This window comes from Garra rufa, chromosome 20 (assembly GCF_049309525.1).
Source record: "Garra rufa chromosome 20, GarRuf1.0, whole genome shotgun sequence".
NCBI classification, from domain to species: Eukaryota; Metazoa; Chordata; class Actinopteri; order Cypriniformes; family Cyprinidae; genus Garra; species Garra rufa.
In genome coordinates, this window is record NC_133380.1 from 671,555 (window position 1) to 691,914 (window position 20,360).

General features: G+C 35.4%; 1 protein-coding gene across 1 annotated transcript in view; it reads right to left on the reverse strand.

The window, feature by feature from the left end:
* The window catches only part of LOC141294268 (ephrin type-B receptor 2-like), an 86,035-nt gene extending 65,675 nt beyond the window's left edge, over positions 1–20,360 (reverse strand). Inside the window, exon 1 of the mRNA XM_073826346.1 lies at positions 20,288–20,360. Coding sequence (XP_073682447.1) covers positions 20,288–20,360 — 73 coding nt within the window. The remainder of the gene's footprint in view (positions 1–20,287) is intronic.

Sequence of the window (20,360 nt, forward strand, 5' to 3'; positions counted from 1 at the left end):
AGTTACATGCTTTTTGTACTACTTAGTGCAAGTGGCAGATATTTGCACCTCAGTATTGTAGTACATTATAAAACAGTATGTAATAATAACGTATTGAGTGCAAATAATCATTTTTATTCAAAGTATTAAATGGATACTGCTTTGGGACAATAACCTCCCTACATCTAACCCAAACCCTAACCCTAACTGATAAACACCTGTGAGGCATGTTATTATCCACTTTTCAATTATTTCCTTAATGTGTATTGAAAATAGATGCTCTTCCGATGTGATGTTTGGCAAAAGGCGGATTCGAACTGGGGTTGATTACGTCAAAAATGTATTCCTACAATAATAAAACTAAATCGTATCTTTAAGCTTTAAGCTGATTTGTATGACCTGTGGATGATACTTCATACTTGTTAAGCTTTGATGGTAATTCAATTCCACTGCACCAAGACTTCAAATGACAGAGTTCGGCAAAAGGCAGATTCAAACACGGGTCGATCGTGTCAAAAATGTATTCATTTTACTCACTGGAACCAACATAATGTCTAACCCTACCACACGTTGGTGGGCAGAGTTCATGTAAATAGCCTCTGCCAACAAGTCCAATATCTAAATAAAGGAAAATTCAAACTGAATATGGACACTGCTGTCCACAAAATAAAATTTCACAAGCCTTTTCACCGTCTGTACTCTTTTGTTTCTTCACTCTCTTTTCAAGTAGCATTATCATTTAGCAATTGACCTGCAAACCTGCAAATCTGTAGGGTTCTGTTTCTACACGTCAAGACCAGCAGAAATGGATCTGTGACCCCCTAACCTCAATAACATTGTACAATAAAGTCATTTTGGTAGGAAATATGTAGCTGAAATGCAATTAGATCCTTATACATCATCTCCAGAGTAGGTTTATCTAAGGGGAGGACAGGGCTTTTGAAACTGCACTCTTGCTGTGGAAATGTCTTCCAAGGGCTGACACCGTGCAGTCAAATGAAGAAAGATGGTGCTTGTGTGGAGCAAATGGCCCATGACCAAGCTTAAACACCAACTGTGGCATAAAACGAGTTGATAAATGTATCATAAATCTCTCCGACAGAAAACCCAGCGACGTTTCATTCATATTTCACACTTTTTTTCACCTCCAACACCAAATAGCCGGTTGTTAGCCGACTCGCGCGCCAATTTAAGTAGTTATTGGACGTGTTTACAAAAGCCTTTGTGTGCAGCGGTTCCTTCGGAAAGAGTAATTACTCCAGTTTAAGTGTGATCTGGAAAGCATTTGATTAACAAGCTCGATCCCATCCGCTGGAATGAGAGTTACCTTCGGATGCCATGTTCTCCTTGTCGTTCGAAAGCTTTTCGACGGGGGAACCCGAAGGGAATGAAACGCAAACATGCAATTAGAGGGGCAGCGAAGGAATGAACAACACAGAATAAAACAAGCCACATTAAAAAAGGAAAAAAGAAATGATTGTAGCACATACCGATGCCAGAGGTTATGGTTTTCCCAGGCAATACATCATGCTATTTTGATAAACAGTTGACACAGATTTTTAGTGGAAAGGGTTTTGTTGTGGTTTCATACAAGGTTTTATCAGAACTACTACGGTTTGTAGTGAATTAATCAAGGAGATCAAGAGCGCTCACGATGCCAACGAAAAGGAAAACGTTTCATTATCAAGCGAGGTTGAGCTTCTCATAAAAGTCCAATCACATTCGCAGAAACTTAAACTGAGTCACAGCATACAGACTTGCCAAGTTGGACTTTCTTAGTGGGTGGTCCTTCCTTTGCTTGATGTGGAAACTGAATTAGCACAGAGCCAACTTCGCCCTCGATCTGGAAACATTTTCTACCTTCCAGAACACGCTTAATATAGAGACGTAATAAAACACCTTCGGCCTCTGGCGTGTTGTTTTACCAAATAACATCTAACTGGCCATTACTCCCCATTAAGGCTAATGGTTAGACTAATTATGATAATTCCATAAAAGGTGCTGTGTTTAGCCCAAACTGTGGACGAACATTAACTTAATGACTACGGCTGACCTCTCTCCAATGCTGCCGGGGTGCATGTCTCTGATAGGCTATTAGTCACTAGCATTTTGCATTATCCTGTTTATGTAAAAGCCCCTGAAGAGCTATACAGTCATAATCATCTCGAGGGTTATCAGATTGTTGCCAATATCTGTTTCAAAATACAAATGAGGTGGATTTGCTCTCTGAGCCGCAGATCTAGCGATTTCAAGTGATGCTTGAAGAAAAAAAGAGAGGAATATTTACCATGTGTCAACTTGTGTCGTTGTAAAAGGCAGACTAAATAGGTGTTAGATAAGACGTTCCAACCTAGCTCTTTCACTGGAGATTACGGCGGAAATCCCCTCCACACCCTCTGAGTGGAATCAATACTGGAATGTCAAACACTAAGACGGCCTAGTCATGGATACCTTCATGTGAAACGACTTGTCTTCCCGAGGAGACAAGCGTCAGGGTATGTTTTGTCTTATTGCCGAGGCAATGGACACACCGCAGCTCATGAAAGAATGCATTAGGGCCGCTTAAATATTTTTCTTCACCACTTTCCCTGCAAATTCTTCAAGATCCTTTCAGCAATCAGGAAGATTTCCGTAAAAATGTTGTCATTCTGCCTCGGCTAAACGCTGGAGTCGTGGCACTCTGCGGTATTCTGTTTTCATAAGAGCCACGGTATCGGCTGTTAAAAGTCAGGGCACAGTATTAATTGTATATACGAGCCGCTGGCAGGCATGCATTGCTGCTGATTAACACTGGGTCTGGAACCAAAGCTGTTGTCCCAGGTGCGCTGTGTTTAGAAAGGGACTGTATCCAAAATGAAATACTTTGCAAAGGAAGTCCATCACAGCCTGTGCGCTGGCGAGCCAGACCACATTTAACCACTTTTGGTGTGCCTCCGCTTCCTCAATTGCATTGTTAAAAGAAGATTTTTGTGAGAACGATCAAGGCCAAGAAAAGATTAAGCCAGATATTCAAAGAGGGGTTTTCCTGCCCTGATACAATCTGTTTCTACAGGCCAACACTTACATTTAAGAATGTAAAAGGATTATACGCAAGTTAGTTTCAGTCCTCTAATCTGATATATACAACAGCCCCGGGACACTTTACTGTTTGTATCACTTCAATTACTTGTGTTTGCGCTGGTCAAGACCAGAGTATGTGAGCGGCAAGTGAGCTGTGTGATTTAATGTTTTCTCTTGTTTTCTTACCAGCGAACAATAAATGGAAAATGGGAAACCCAGAATCCTGGAGTTTGAGTGGACAGATTACACTGCGAAAAAAAAAAAAAATTGGTTGATTTTTTCCAGTTCAGTAAGATAAAAATATGGTTTTAAACTAAAAATTGTAAAAAACAAAAACAAAAAAAATTATACACTACCAGTCAAAAGTTTTTAAACAGCAAGATTTTTAATGTTTTTTAAAGAAGTCTCTTCTGCTCACCAAGCCTGCATTCATTTGATTCGAAGTACAACAAAAACAGTAACATTTTTATTTTTTTTTACTATTTACTATTTTCTATTTGAATATATTTTAAAATGTAATTTGTTCCTGTGTTCAAAGCTACATTTTTAGCATCATTATTCCAGTCTTCAGTGTCACATGATCCTTCAGAAATCTAATATGCTGATTTCCTGTAAAAAAAAAAACTCTTTTATTATGGTTATTATCAATACAGAATGAGTTCATTTTTTTAGAATTCTTTGCTGAATAGAAAGATCCAAAGATCAGCATTTATCTGAAATAAAAAGCATGTGTAACATCATACACCATATACCATTCAAAAGCTTGGAGTCAGTATAATTGGGAAAAAAATTACTCAGCTGTTTTCAACAATGTGTTTTTAAGCAGCAAATCAGAATATTAGAATTATTTCTGAAGGACCATGTGACTGGAGTAATGTTGCTAAAAGTTCAGCTTTGAAATCACATGAATAAACTACATTTGGGTCATTCCGTGTCCACCAGAGGTCCCCGGCTCAAATTTTTGATTTTGCTAATATTTATTCTGAAGAAAAATAGACATGTATAGTGATGAAAGCCAAAATATTAAATGTCATGGATGAATAATTACTGAGTAATGTAGATTGTAGATGGAGGTCAAAAAGCAATTTTCACCTTAGATTCAGAGTCAAGTTACAGGGGGTTAAAAATGACAGCATGGCAGCATCATTATCTTATTTTTTGCAGAGAGATTGGTATTATATTAGTAAAATATGTTGACGTTAACAATCTTTATTGCATTATGTCCCAATGGTGACCATTCAAAAATGGGGAAACAGCACTTTTTTCTCCAAAGTTTGCATGCCTGTAACTCAAGAGGTATTAAAGATATTTTAATGCCCTTTTGGATACTGGGTCTTAACAAACTTTCCTTTTGGCATCTTTATTTTTAATGCCCTATGAGATTCGGTTTTGGAGATATTGGAGCTTCAACATGGCTTCATAAGTAAAACATTAAAATGTACACATATTCAGTGGTCAAAAACCAAATGTGGGTCAGTTAAAAAAAATATGATACTTCTTTTATTTTAAAGGGGAATGTCTGAAAAACAAATAATGTTAAAACTGGAGATCTCGTTTCTTTCTGCCAAGACAACTGCATTGAACATACCAGTCTGAGTGCCATAAATATTCTTTTTCCAAAGTTTGTGTGCCTATAACTCAAGAAGTATTAAAGATATTGCAATATGATTGTATATTCTAGTTGTTAAGAACTTTTCTTTTGGAATATTAATTTTCAAGGCCCTACATCATTCAGTCCCTGAGATATGAGGATCTCAATGAGGCTTAATGTCCAGATTGTTAAATGTTACCCATTTACAGTGGTCAAAATCCAAAAGTTAGTCACTTTGTATACAGCTGATACTTATTTTATTTAAAGAACAATGTCTGAAAAAAAAAATGTTGAAATTACAATTGTATATTGTTTCCCTCTCAGAATAATTGCATAGAACATACCTGTTTGAGTCTCATAAATATAATTTTTTTGAATGGTCACCATTGGCACATAATGCAACAAAGATTGCTAAATGCAACAGATTTTACTAATATAACTACCAATCTCTGTGTAAAAATAAGATAATGATGCTGCCATCTTTCTGAAGTCATTTTTACCCCCTGTAACTAAATCTAAGATGAAAATTGCCATTTTGACATCCCTCTACAAAATAGTGGATTACTCAGTAAATATTCATCCATGACATTTAATATCTTGGTTTTCATCACTATACATGTCTATCTTTCTATCTTTCTTTGCTAATAAATATTAGCAAAATCAAAAATGTGAGCTGGGGAATGACCCATTTTAAAATATATTCAAATAGAAAACAGTTATTTTAAATAGTACAAATATTTCACAATTTTACTGTTTAGCTGTACTTTGGATCAAATAAATGCAGGCTTGATGAGCAGAAGAGACTTCATTAGAAAACATTAAATATCTTACTGTTAAAAAACTTTTGACTGGTAGTGTATCAATGGAAAAAGGAAAAACCTGGAATCCTAGAGCTGGAACAGACTGATTACACTGCAAAAAAATTAAACAAATGAAAAAAAAAACAAAAAACATTTGATATATTTTAACCAGAAAAATTACTTGCAATGCGTCATGCTTTGGCTTTTTCCGAAAACCACTTTTATTTTAAGAGGAAAAAATTGGCTGAATTTTGTCTAAAATGCAAGATACTCAATATTAAAGAAAGTTCACCCAAAAATGAAAATTCTGTCATTAATTACTTATCCTAATGTTGTTCCAAACCGCTAAGACATTTCAGAACACAAATTAATATATTCTTGATATTTGAATTTTATGAAGCTCATCAATACTTGCTCAAAGAAAACAAAAATAACAACTTCAATTCAATAATTTCTTCTCTGCCCTGTCAGTCTTCAACACAAATTTACAAAAGTACCACAACACAGGCGTGTGGTGTTGCTGACACAGGAGCCAGTGTTCTGACGTAGAATCCAGACAAATTTGTTAAATAAAGTCATTATTTTTGCTTCCTTTGTGCACAAAAAGTATTCTCTTAGCTTCATAAAATTAAGGTTGAACCATTTATGTCACATGGACTATTTTAACAATGTCCTTACTACCTTTCAGGGCCTTGAACGTGGTAGTACTGTTGCTGTCTATGCAGGATCAGAAAGCTCTCGGATTTCATCAAAAAAATATCTTAATTTGTGTTCTGAAGATAAACTAATATCTTACAGGTTTGGAAAGACATGAGGATGAGTAATTAATGACAGAATTTTCATTTTTGGGTAAACTATGCCTTTAAATATTGTTTAAATGCGATGTTTCTCTGTTAAACATGCTGTCGTACTGAACATTTAGTACCACAGCACGCTTGTGTGAAATTGCTTTAATATGCATCTCAGCTTGGCTCTTCGGTTAATTCAAGGATACATAAAACTTAACTTTTAGCTGGCGACCAACCAGGAACACTAACATAATAAGCATTATTGCTAATGACTGTGTCTAAGAGTTGCGGGCCACGCCACCGCTCAGTTGCACCATGTGCCGTCTCTGCCTTCAGCAAAGCTGCCAAGATCAGGGTAAATGGTGTTGATTAGAGCAACACTGGTACTCTGAGCCAAAGCAGCTGCTTTGATTCTGACTGATTGCTGGACGTAGGGAATCAAATGAAGTATTCACTTGTCAGGGATTGTTTGGCTGACTACATATGTACTACATTATTACTTTTTTTTAAGTTTCACATCATATCCTTACGGATGTCTAAAGTAATCCTGTCTGTCCAAATCCAACGTGTGGGAGTCCCGATGTCACTTGCTTTCTTGATATGGCATTGTAGTTTGCTGACAACCATAAAGTTAGATTATCCGACAGCTGTCTGGTTGGGTTGTGAAATATCTGTGTGGAAAAAAAAATAGATGAATAATTATAATAATAAAAATAATAATAAACGCACAAACTGAATTACTTTTTTCTAAGATGGAAAAAAAGAGTACAATATTTGGACATCTAACAAGTCCACTTTTATAAACCGTGAGCAGTTTTATTTTTAATGACAGTTCTCATATTCTTGTTCATTTTCTCACATTTCTGGTATCTCATTTTTAACCTCTCCTCACAGTCCCAAGTTTGACTTGGTTTGAGAGCACAGGACCGTGACAACCGCAACCTGCGGTTAATGAATTTACATGCTTATATCTGACTTCATTAGTCCTTAAAGCAGGGCATCTGCAGCTCTTTCCAATCAAATGGACTGTATATTCAGTGTCAGGTTGCTTGATGAAGTGCCAGGGAGTTCTGGCTGTCAGTCTAGGAACTGCAACACATTATTACTTCAGCAGTACCGCACATAGAGTAATTAATGTCCATACATGCTCCTGTTTCCTCCCGTCTCCTGGCCCCACGCTCCACTGTTGAAACATGAATGACTCTCTAAGGGGTCACAGAGCATGTTTTTACAAACTACCCTTCCTCTCTTGCCACAGTTTAATTTGCAGAGATGGACACCACCGACACTAAGAATGTCCATTTATGTAAGAGCTCTTGATGAGCCAGTGACAATTACATTTGGAACACAGAGTTTATACAAGTGAAAACTGAGCAAAGTGCACATGTGTGTGTGCAAGTGCATGCACACACTAAGGTATAATATCAGGTTTTATAAACAGGAATATTAAGTCTATTGTTTCTTACTTCTCTTAATAACACGCCCAGAAAACTTTGAAACTTAGCCAAAAATCTTTGACATAATTGCAGTCATTACTGTGTCAACCGAATGTACAACTTAATTAAAAAATTAAGTTACAAGTACACAAAGGCCAATGTTACAATCAAACCGCCTGCCTAGGCTAAAACAGAAAAACGCTCTAACATAAAACTAAAAACTGGTGAAACGTCTACAATATGAATTCATATTTTGTGTGCATACTGTTATTCAAAACAAAACACCATATCATATCAGATTACTGAGCCTAGTGTCATCAGACTACAGTATATGTAAAATATATTTCGACAAACCTGAAAAATATACATACTTAAAATAAAATGCAATTTTACCCCTCATCCACACTTTACACTGAATTAGGGGTGGCCGATATGACCAAAATCTTATATCACGATATGAGTCATTTTATTTTACGGTAACGGTATATATCACAATGTAGTTAATTTTGCTTTAATAATAATAATAATAATAATAAGTTTATTTTATATAGCGCCTTTCTACAAACTCAAGGACACTGTACAATATCAGAAACATATACATATTACAGCGAGGGAGGGAAACAAAAGGGAGAAAGCAAAAAACAAGACAAAGATATTCATACATTTACATACAAGTACGATTACATGAAATGGTGAACCAGGCATGAGCAGAAAATGCAGTTAGTCATCAGAGAAATAAGAGAGGAAGAGATATGTTTTAAGGTGAGTTTTGAAATCCTGTACTGAGGACAAATCACGAATGTGTTTGGGAATGGAATTCCAAAGTGTGGGGGCTGAGATACAAAATGCTCGCTTACCAAATGATGATAACCTATAGCGTGGAACAGACAACAAACCAGTTTCTGAAGAGCGTAGTGTGCGAGGAGGGGAGTAGGTATGAATGAGATCTGAAATATATAGGGGAGCAAGACCATGAAGTGCTTTAAAGGTGATGAGGAGAATCTTGTATTGATACGGAAACGAACGGGAAGCCAGTGAAGTCCATATAGGATGGGAGTAATGTGACAGGATTTCTTTGAAGAGGTGAGGACCCTGGCTGCAGAGTTCTGAATGTATTGAAGCTTATTTAAAGTTGTGTTTGGCAGACCATAGAAAAGGGAATTACAGTAGTCAAGACGAGAAGTGATGAAGGCGTGAACCAGTGTCTCAGCATCATTGATATTTAAGAAGGGACGTAAACGTGCGATATTGCGAAGGTGGAAGAAAGCAGTTTTAGTGATTGAAGAGAGGTGAGGTAGGAAGGAGAGAGTGGAGTCAAAGATTATGCCTAGGTTTTTAACGTTGGCAGAGGGTCGGGTAATGGTCCCAGCAATGTTAACATTCTCAGTACAGAAAGAAGCAATATTTTTAGGTGAACCAACAAGTAGTAGATCTGTTTTATCAGTGTTGAGTTTGAGAAAATTACTGGTCATCCAATCATATATATTATTAATACAAGCAGAGATGGAGTAAAGGAGAAGTTTACTTCTAGAACAAAAATGTACAGATAATTTACTCACCCTCTTGTCATCCAAGATGTCATGTTTTTCTTTCTTCAGTCGTAAAAGAAATCATGTTTTTTGAGGAAAACATTTCAGGATTTCTCTCCATATAGTGGACTTCTATGATGCCCCAAAGTTTGAAATTCCAAAATGCAGTTTAAATGCAGCTTCAAAGGGCTTTAAATGATCTCAGCTGAGAAAGAAGGGTCTTATCTAGTAAAACGATCAGTTATTTTCTAAAAAAAAATGTGAATTTATATACTTTTTAACCTCAAATGCTTGTATTGTCTAGCTCTGCGTGAACTCTGTGTATTCCGGACAGAGTTAGGATAGGTCAAAAAACTCCCATCTCATTTTCTCTTTCAAAATAGTCCTACCGCTGTTTTATTTTATTTTTTTGTGTAAAGGGCATTTGACCTTCTTTGCATGTTCACTTTGTAAACACTGGGCTGGTACTTCTGCAGTGATATAGGCAATATAATTTTGCAGTTGGAGAAGAAAATGAGATGGGAGTTTTTTGACCTACCCGAACTGTCTTGAACCGGAATACATGGAGTACATGCAGAGCTGGACAAGATGAACATTTCAGGTTAAAAAGTATAGATATTGTCCTTTTTTTTTTTTTTTTTTTAGAAAATAACAGATCGTTTCATTAGATAAGACCCTTCTTCCTCGGCTGGGATCATTTAGAGCCCTTTGAAGCTGCATGTAACCTGCATTTTGGAAGTTCAAACTCGTGGGCACCACAGAAGTCCATTATATGGAAAGAAATCCTGAAATGCTTTCTTCAAAAAACATAATTTTTTATGACTGAAGAAAGAAAGACATGAACATCTTGGATGACAAGGGGGTGAGTAAATTGTTTGATACTATAAAAATTTACAAGCATTTACATACAGACATATACAAGTGTTTGTATTTAAACACTCAAGGCCTATCCACCTTTTTCTTTCTGTAAGAGTGGGCGCAGCCAAATTGTATGGGTCTGACTTCTGGTCTCATCGGCTTCAAGCTATTTTTAGCCATAGAAAACAGCTTGTTTTGCTGCTTGCTGTTGCAAACTGGTGTCTTACCACTTTTTTAATGTATTATCTTAATTATAAGCATGGTTTGTAGTGCAAATAGTTGTATCGTTTACTGCAGGTTGTTATTCTTCTCATTATTTCCCTATAGCTGCTAATGAACCAGAAGTCTCACCCATAGGCTTATTTCCGCATTAAATAAAAAGGTGATTAAAGATAAAAAAAACTCTCATGTTAGCTCTATGAGCACTAGCTAAATGAGTTCTCTTTTGCTGCTGATTGCGCTTTAACGGCTTAAAATCACTTGTTTTTAAAACGCAATGCTTAAAAATGCTTAATTTCATAATTCTTGTCGCCAATGTCAATATCACAAAAAACTAATACTAGCCTAAATTTAAAAAATCAAGCTCACTGAAAACAAGTAATCAGTGATTAAATAAGAATAAGAAACTAATTACAATAGGCCAAAAAAATCTACTGTGAACAAATAAATAGGAAATGTTACATACATTGCATAAAGTAATCAAATGTAAAATGTACAAACACAGCATATCCTCACTGTGTATATTAATTAGACTTCTTATTAAAGTTACAAAAGTGATTTAGTCAAGAGCAGTGAGAGATTTTCTCTCTTTTGTTGTTTGATTAACATGAATAAGATAACATAAGAGCTGCCTAGATCCAAAAGATTTCTTTCTCAGCTGTTTGCTTCCACTTAAGACCTAAATTACTGTGTTTACAAGGATACCTAAGACAGACATGCTGACACATACAAGTGTGTCTATTTAATTGTTCAAGGCCTAGAAAGTGGCAAAAAAAAAAACTGTACCAGTTAATTGTGTCTACCGGTATATCGCCTGGTCTGATTTTCTAAAGTAGGCCATCACATTGATAAAAACATGACAATTAGTGAAGTAATGTAATACTGCTACTAAATCAGAGACTAAAACGATACAAAACCATTCATAATTTCTAAAGTACAGATAAATTTTGCGTAAATTTTACATAATTTAATTTGTTTTTAAAAGATCTACACCAAAACTAAAAAGAATGACATTAGAAGAACAATTTCACTGCTCACAACAGATTTCTGTTTTAATAACATTTAAATACCCACGTATCATTACTAAAATTACAATTGCGTCCTTGAACCACAAAACCAGTCATAAGGGTCCATTTTTAACAAGCTTTCCATTGTTGTATGGTTTGTTCGAATAGGACAATATTTGGTTGAGATACAACTATTTGAATATCTAAAATGTGAGGGTGCATTAATGAAGTTCTTAGCCATGCATATTACTAATGAAAAATTAAGTTTTTATATATTTATGGTTGGAAATTTACAAAATATCTTCAGGGAACATAATCTTTAAATAATATCCTAATGATTTTTGGCGTAAAAGAAAAATCTATAATTTTGACCCATACAATGTATTGTTGGCTATTGCTACAAATATACCTGTGCTACTTAAGACTGGTTTTGTGGTCCAGGGTCACAATTTTGTGAGGAGAAAGAGGATTGAAATTAGCCCAAGGTACATTTGCATCATCATCAATACATGTTGTGCTACAATATGTTCTGTATAGACACTACAATAAATAATATTGTAACTATCTTACAAGTAACTATCTTCACTATCACTAGTTAAACATTTTCTTAAAGAACATAAAGGATAAGTTCCATGTACCAGTGTCGACGAATGTGATAAATCTGCCTGCAAAGAGCACAGCGAAGCTCTTCCTGAAGGGTCAGAGTAGGCTGAGGTTTTAGATTATGTGTGTGTTGGACGAAAAAGGGTGCCGTGTGCAGTAACCTGAGCATAGATGTGTATTGCGCGTGTGTGTGAGTACGCTTGGGGGAAGGAGCACATCTGAGAGCAATCCCCTCATGTGACAAAATGCAGACATAACAGTCTGCATCGACACTTGTTACCAGCACATAAACACTTGCCTTAGAGAGACTGGGTCGAGAGAGGGCCTGCAGCAGCTGAATGGGGCTAGAGCAGATCTGCTATTTATCAAGCCCTAATTAACTGTTAATTTGCCAACCTTTAGGTTCAAGCATGTGACCAATTTATCACACCCAACAAACAGACTCTCCAACTCTCCCAGGGGGTGGTCGACAAGACAGCCTACACTAACACCCTCTACATCCAAGCCTATTAGGTCATGCTATATATAATGAAAGATTAAAAAAAGCGTAGTTGCTGAAAGCCACCACAAAATAAATCAATAAATAACTCATAATAAAACAAAATCATAATTAACCTAAATACAACATTAAATTCTTAGATTTGACACAAACTGAAGCACAAAATGTATAAAAAATGCTCAATATAAAATGTGATTTCGGACCACAAAACCAGTCATAAGTAGCACAGGTATATTTGTAGCATTAACCAAAAATACATTGTATGGGTCAAAATTATCGATTTTTCTTTTATGCCAAAAATCATTAGGATATTAAGTAAAGATCGTGTTCCATGAAGATATTCTGTAAATTTCCTACCATAAATATGTCAAATCTTATTTTTTGATTAATAATATGCATTGCTAAGAACTTCATTTGGACAACTTTAAAGGCGATTTTCTCAATATTTTATATTTTAATACTTTCCCTGAGATTTTCAAATAGTTGCATCTCAGCCAAATATTGTCCTATCCTAACAAATCATATATCAATGGAAAGATTATTTATTCAGATGATGTATTAACCCTTATGACTGGTTTTGTGGGACAAGGTCACAAATGATCAGCCTTGATGTGATCAAGTAAAAATACTTGTTTGTACATAATTCTCACACAATTTTAAAGAACGGTTTCGTAATTCTTTTCATACAATGACATTTAATTATCAGGTGCTGTCAAGTTTCAAAAAGGACAAAAAAAGCAATTCATATGCCTTATGCACTATATTCTAAGGCTTTTGAAGCATACAATAGTTTTGCGTTAGTAGCTGAGATAGATTTAAGTTGTCATGATAACCATATGACATATCTTTTGATTTCGGACAAACAAACAAAACTAATCCATTCTCTATATGTGAATGTGGGTTAGGCACTAGGGTGAGTAAATAATGCCTGCATTTGGTTTTGTGGGTGAACTATTTCTTTGTCTTGTTTCCAGACACTATGAATTATATGGTGTCTGAACATCAAAACAACACCTGATTGTTTACGAGCGAGATGACTGACAGCAAAATATTTACGCTATTATTGCGCTATAGAACGCATTCACTGCTGTGCCTGTTAAAAAATCACTAGAATAAAACATTAACGCATTATTGTTAGTATAATTATTATAATTACGCTAATCTGAGGATATGCAGGATCTTCACCGCTTGAATAGATTTGACTGCCGCAGCGTTGCCAACTTTTGGGTTCAATTTATCACACCCAGCAAATGCACTCTCCACCTTTCCCTGGGGACAGTTGAGGTGACTGTTCATGTGTTCAAATGTGTTAAAGAAGACGTCAAAGGCAGTACACAAGCATATGGAGTTCTTTATAACACGCTGGTGACAGCAGCTGTCAATGGAAAGGTGGAAGTGCACGCAAAAAAACATCTTTGTTGAGCGACGTGTTATTCTATCCTTGTGTTTGAGTGGGTCGTGTCTATTAAGGCAGACATCACTAACACCTCACAGACAAATCACGCTATTAGCGTCACATCGAGCGGAATTACAGATGAAAACCACTGATGGGAATTAATCTGTGACGAGCCATGAATGAAATGAAACGCAGTTTTCATCAAGCAGTGTTTGTGCACATAAACCATTCTGGCAAGGCTAATGAGGGAGAACATGTACTGTGGACGGCTCAAATGTGATGTGAAGACAAAAGAAAGTTTGGTTAGATTTTATGTTCCAGCACATTTTACTGGTCTAATCAAATAGTAGGGGCAAGATGTTTCACCAACTTTAAATTCCACGTTACTACACTGCTTTTTAAAAGTTTGGAATCAATACGATTTTTTATGTTCTTTGAAGAAGTCAATTCTCATCAAAGTTCCATTTATTTTATCAAAAATACAGAAAAAAAATGCAATTTAAAACAATACTTTTCTATTTTAATATACTTGAAAATATAATTTATTTCTGTGACACAAAGCTGAATTTTCATCAGCCATTACTCAATCTTCAGTGTCACATATCATTCTAATATGCTCATTTATTATCAACATTGGAAACGGTTATAAAAAGTTCAAAAGAACAGCATTTATTCAAAATAAAATATTTTCTAACAATAATAGTCTTTGCTATCACTTTTTATTAATTTAACACATCGTTGCTGAATGAAGAAAGAAAAAGGTTTCTAATTTTAAATAAATGCTGTTCTTTATAATGTTTTATCCATCAAAGAATCGTGACAAAAAGTATGTTCCAAAAAATATTAAGCAGCACAACTGTTTCCAACATTCACAATAAATCACCATATCAGAATGATTTCTAAAGGATCATTTGACATTAAAGACTGGAGTAATGATGCTGAAAATTCTGCTTTGCATCACAATACTTCAATTTCAGGTTTAATTGACTGCTACTTATCATTTCTTTGCAATTATTTGTAAAAATGAGCAATTTCTGAGTGAAAATTCTTTCTATACCAAATTTTAAGCATATCTTAGTAAATGTATATAGTCAGAAATAGTGCAAAAGGTAATCGTTTGAGTTAATTTAATAAGTTATTGATTACTCTTCCTTGTTTAAAAAGGTGTCATTCAAACAAATATAATGGGTTTTTTTTTTTTTTTGGTCATCTAGGCTTATTCAGTCTGAGTGAACCAAAGGGTTTAAATTGAGTATTTGATTTTTAATATGTATAAAAATATCTGCCGTATTTTAAGACAGAAGTTAACAAAACTATCAATACTAATTGTCATTTGCCAACACAAAAACTTTTGCACTATTATGTTTTTTGACATCTAGAAACACACCTAAACAGTATCTTGTAAAAATGGTTCACCCTGTACATGTTTACAGGTTAAACATGTCAAAAAACAACCGTAAATGTGATTTACTTTTGCCCGCAGTTGTTGGCTGTATTGGGGGAGGGTGTGACTACAGATAAAGAAATAATAAATGCACAGTCCCAGAGCAATTAGGATCACTCAAGCATACAGCTAGAAGCTCAATGCCAAATTAGGTAGTTCTGCTGCAATTGCACTTCCTAGAGCAATTATCATAGGTACTTTTGAGAAAGGACAGACTGTTTACAAACAGTCAAGGCTTAGTTTGGGAGGTACATCAGCATTCCGAGTCACACACGCTCAATCTTTTGAGAGGATGTCAGATTGTTGGGTTTGGCAATTTATATAAAGTAATGTCAAGCTAGAAGCCAAAATGGCGAGACTCGTTTTCTTCTTGCATGTTTTAGGTACATAAAAATGGGACTCGTGTTATTATGTCCTCTGTAAATGATTTTGACTGCAGTCGTCCTAGAGAGTAATTAACAGAAAACCTGTAAACACAAATATGCTACTGACCGCTCGTTCTTGGTGTGACTCGCATACGGTGGGATTAAAGGCGAATAATTTAAGGTTGATGAAATACTGCTGCAGTGTGCTCTCTGGGCAGCTGCGTTTCCCCCAGGCTGCTCTCGGTCAGTCTAATGCGCTCTGATGGTCCCACCAGAGTATTTCCTTACACACTCTCCCGGCCGGCCAGCTCTTGATCAGAAGCAGAGCTCGGTGTGGCCATTCATCCACCCCCCAGCCCGGCGCACGTGCGTCCGTGTGTGGGGCTCCGCGTGTGAGAACTTTAGCGTAATGACATCCCGCTGAGAAGAAACCTGCGGCTGAAGCGGATCACAGCGTGCAATCAAGTGCTCGAGACCGTGTCATTGCTCTGCTCAGACTGTTTCTTAACAACATTTTTACAATTCCCACCAATTTTTCGCCGAGCTAGAGTTGTTATTCGCTCAAAACAAAGCGCAATTTCGTTTGGTGCCACTAGTGGCGCTGTATTTACGCACTTTACGTTACGTGCCACAAAGTGTTGAGCCCTGGTCGAGTATCCGAATTGGCATGCTGAACTTGATTCTCTTGTTTCATCTTTTAGACTTACAAATAACAAAAAGAGTGCCAAATATTTGTTGCATTATGACAATTTTTCTAAAAGGATTTAATTTATTTTTATACTTTAATTTTCTGTATGGATAACACCATAATTTGATGTACGCAAATCCAGAATATTGTTTTTTCTGTATTTATCTTTATGATTGTTCGTTGTAGGATTTTATCAATGTCTAATTTCCCTGTTCTTGTATGTTTTTACAAGTTTTACAATTAAAAAAAAAGTATCTGAATTGGCGTGTCAGTGAAAATAATGGGTTTGCACCACTCACATCACGATTTGGTCAGTTACATATTGGCAAATATTCGGATGTAAACAACAGCATGAACTGCACAATTAATGTACTACTGAATACGTTTATGCTGTCTAAAACCATAGAAAAATATGTGGAAGCTGATAAATCATATAGAGAAGGACTTAGTAAGCAGGAAAGGGTGTAATATTTTGTCAAACTAAAGTTAATAGATGGTAAAGATACATACAAGCAGTATTAATTAAGATATTAGCCTAATGGATAGATTCTTGCTCTGGAAATCCTGGTTCAGGTTGTTATAACTTTTGGCAGTCTATAGTACTCCAAATGTTTTTTCTCGTTATGACCGATTAGTACAACCCAAAACATGACAATAATTGACCATTTTTAGCAGCAATAATCAGCAAAATATGCAAGTTTCGTTTGGTTCAATGGCATAGTTTACGCTCCGTGCAACCAATATGGCCGATTGATGATGCGTCATGAAAACAGTATTTGCGGATTTAATGAATGCAGCATTTAATTTAATACAATCAAACTAGCTTTGCTGAATGTACAAAACACAATAGTATTACACAAGTACGATAGACCGCGACCATTTGTAAATTTAATGGGCCTGGCTTCCAGTGTCATTTGCTTCCAGCTATTTTCAGCTGTACAAAACAGCTGGTTTTGCTGCATGATATTGCAAATTGGTGTGTCTTACCATATTATTTTAATGTGTTACATTAATTATGAACGCAGTGCAGTGCAATAAATGGGAAAACTACTTTACTACTAAAGTACTTTACGCTACTTTACAGCCCGGTTTCACAGACGGGGCTTAGACTAAGCCAGGATTAGGCCATAGTAAAATTAGGACATTTAAATCATTTTTATAAAAACAAAACAAAGGCACTGATATATTTTAAGATCAGTCAGTGCAAGTTTCTTTCAGTTGAAACAGCTCAGACATACATTTTAGTCTAGTACTAGGCTTAAGCCTTGAAACCAGGGGTATAAGTTACTTGAAAAAAGTAATCTGATTACGCAACTCACGTTACTTGTAATGCGTTACCCCCAACACTGACAATACCAATAGCTATTTTATTAACAGCTGAGAGGTTTTTCATCAAAACACTATCTCCAACTTTTTCTTCCAGTAAGAGTGGACACAGCCATTTGTAAATTTTATGGGTCTGACTTCCAGTCTCATCCACGTCCAGCTATTTTTACCTGTACAAAACAGCTTGTTTTGCTGCTTTATATTGCAAATTGGTGTGTCTTACCATATTATTTGAATGTATTATCTTAATTATAAACACACTGGTTTGTAGTGCAAATAGTTTTACCGTTTACTGCACATTGTTATTCTTGTTATTTCCCTATAGTTGCTATTGAACTGGCAGTCTCACCCATAGACGCACTTCGCATTAAAGAAAAAAGGTGGATAGTATTCACCATCGGACAAAGCTCACAATTTGCAGTTTGATTATTTAATAGCAGGTGGTAAAAGAAAGGGCACATTCTAGACAGCATTTAAATATAGGCATATGAAAATGTAATATGCCTCAGAGTGCAAGATAAGTTTGCTCAAACCTGAGCCAGTCTAATAATTTTTCATATGAACGAGTGGAAACATAAGCTACACCTTATCAGTGATATCTAGAGTGTTTTGTCATAAATGCACAACTTAAACTCAAACGGTTTGACACATCATTGCGCATTCAAATAGACCAGCAGGTCTATTGTCACGGCAAAAGCTAAAATTTAAATGGTTTGTGCCAGATGCAGGAAAAACACTATTCAATCAAAGCACTTTCATTTGAATGATTCTGGTTTCCTCTACAGTCTGGAACACACACTTTGAAACCAGAGAAACAGAACATAAACACGCTTCGCAGGTAGAAAAACATGGCACTAAGTTTTCCCTCTTTGTCTTCCTGACACCCCACCCACTCGCACACACAAACACGTATACACGCACACTAAAGCTTGTGTGCTCTGCGAGGTGTTGTGTTATGAACCAGAACACTAGGCTGTGTGAGCGAACCAAGGTTCTGGGTACTGGCCTGGACACTGTGCAGGCTCTAGACTGGTCGCTATTATCACAGCTGCGAGTTGCCAGCGAAATTTGTCTGCAATTCACCTGAATTAGAATCACTCAGGCGGCTTGCAGCACTAGTTCCCCTCAGAACACAGCCTAATGGTTTGTTTATTTTAAAGGTTTTGCTTCTAGCAAATCATTCCTTATCTGTCATTGCCTTATTGTCCCACTGGGTCACCCAAAGAGGTGGGGTGAGAGATGGAGAGATAGGCAGATACCTGTTGCTTCATATTAAGGAAATTTCACGTTGTTCATTGATCACAATTTTTTTTTAGAATTTATACAAGAACACTGCAAAATGATTTTACTTACTTATTTTTGAAGCAAAATTTTATTAAAATGAAAAGTTTATGCTTAAAACAAGCACAAATATCTGCCAATGGTCTATAAAAAATAATTTGAAGGGGAAAACAGTATTATTTTTCTTACCATAATATAAAGTTTTGTTTCCTTGCATAAGCTTAAACTCTTGTGACACATTTTTTCAGAAAACAAGACTTAATGTATTTTAATTTAGTAATGTTTAGATGTTTGTAAAATTTCATATTTATTTATTTTTGTAGTGAACTCAAATAGGCTTTTAGTAAAAGGTCAAAATAACACTAGTATAGGCACTTTCTTTCTTGTTTTAATCATAAAGTCACATAATTTTGACTTTTCTTTTTTTTCTTCAGAAAACAAGACTTCTATCTTGCCATTCTGATTCTCACGTTAATGTATCTTTATTTAGGAATGGTTAGGTGTTTGTACTTTAATACGTTTTCATTCTTTTTTGTTTGTTTGTTTGTAGTGAACTCAAATAGGCATTATGGTATATAGTCAGACTCAGAATACTAATAATATAGAGATTTTTTTATGTTTTAAGCATAAACTCACATATTCATATCTTATTATGTCATTTTTTATCATGTAAATATCTTAATTTAAGAATGTTTAGATGTTTGTACTTTAATAAGATTTCATTTTTATTCATGTATGTATTTGTTTGTTTAATTATTTATTTTGTAATGAACTCAAATAGGCCTTATGAATGGTCAAAATAACAACAATATAGATTTTTTTTTCTTGTTTTAAGCATAAACCCATATTTTGACACATTTTTTCAGAAAACAAGACTTCATATCTTATGTCATTTTGATTCTGATATGAATGTATCTTACTTCAGGAATGTTTAGATGTTTGTACTTTAATAAGGTTTAATTTTTATTTATTTATTTATTGTAGTGAAATAAAATAGGCCTTGTATCTTAATTTAGAAATGCTTAGTCCTAGATATTTGTACTTAAATTAGATTTTAAAAAATTGTAGTGAACTCAAATAGGCCTTGTGGTAAATGTTCAGAATAAGATAAAGGTAAATGTCTATTAACAAAATTATGATGCTTATAGCCTCAGATATTTCATTCAATTCATTTCAAAATGATTTACATTTCCCTTATAATGAGGCATTTGATGTTTTCAGTGTCATAGCATTTCCATAAACAATGAACTTCAGTTAAACAATGTGGGTGTTTACATAAGACACAATGATTTAGTGATTACAGTGGGCTACAAAATAGTATATTTTGAAAGTGACTCGTCTATATAACAGCAAAGCAAATGGTCCCTGACATCATAATTGTCGGGCGTAATGGCCTCTGCAGATGTCTGTCAACTCACTCTCTGGTGTAAAATGGTAAGGAATTCGAGTGGAGTGGCTGTTTTGTTCTCCACCGATGTTACTAAGAGCCAT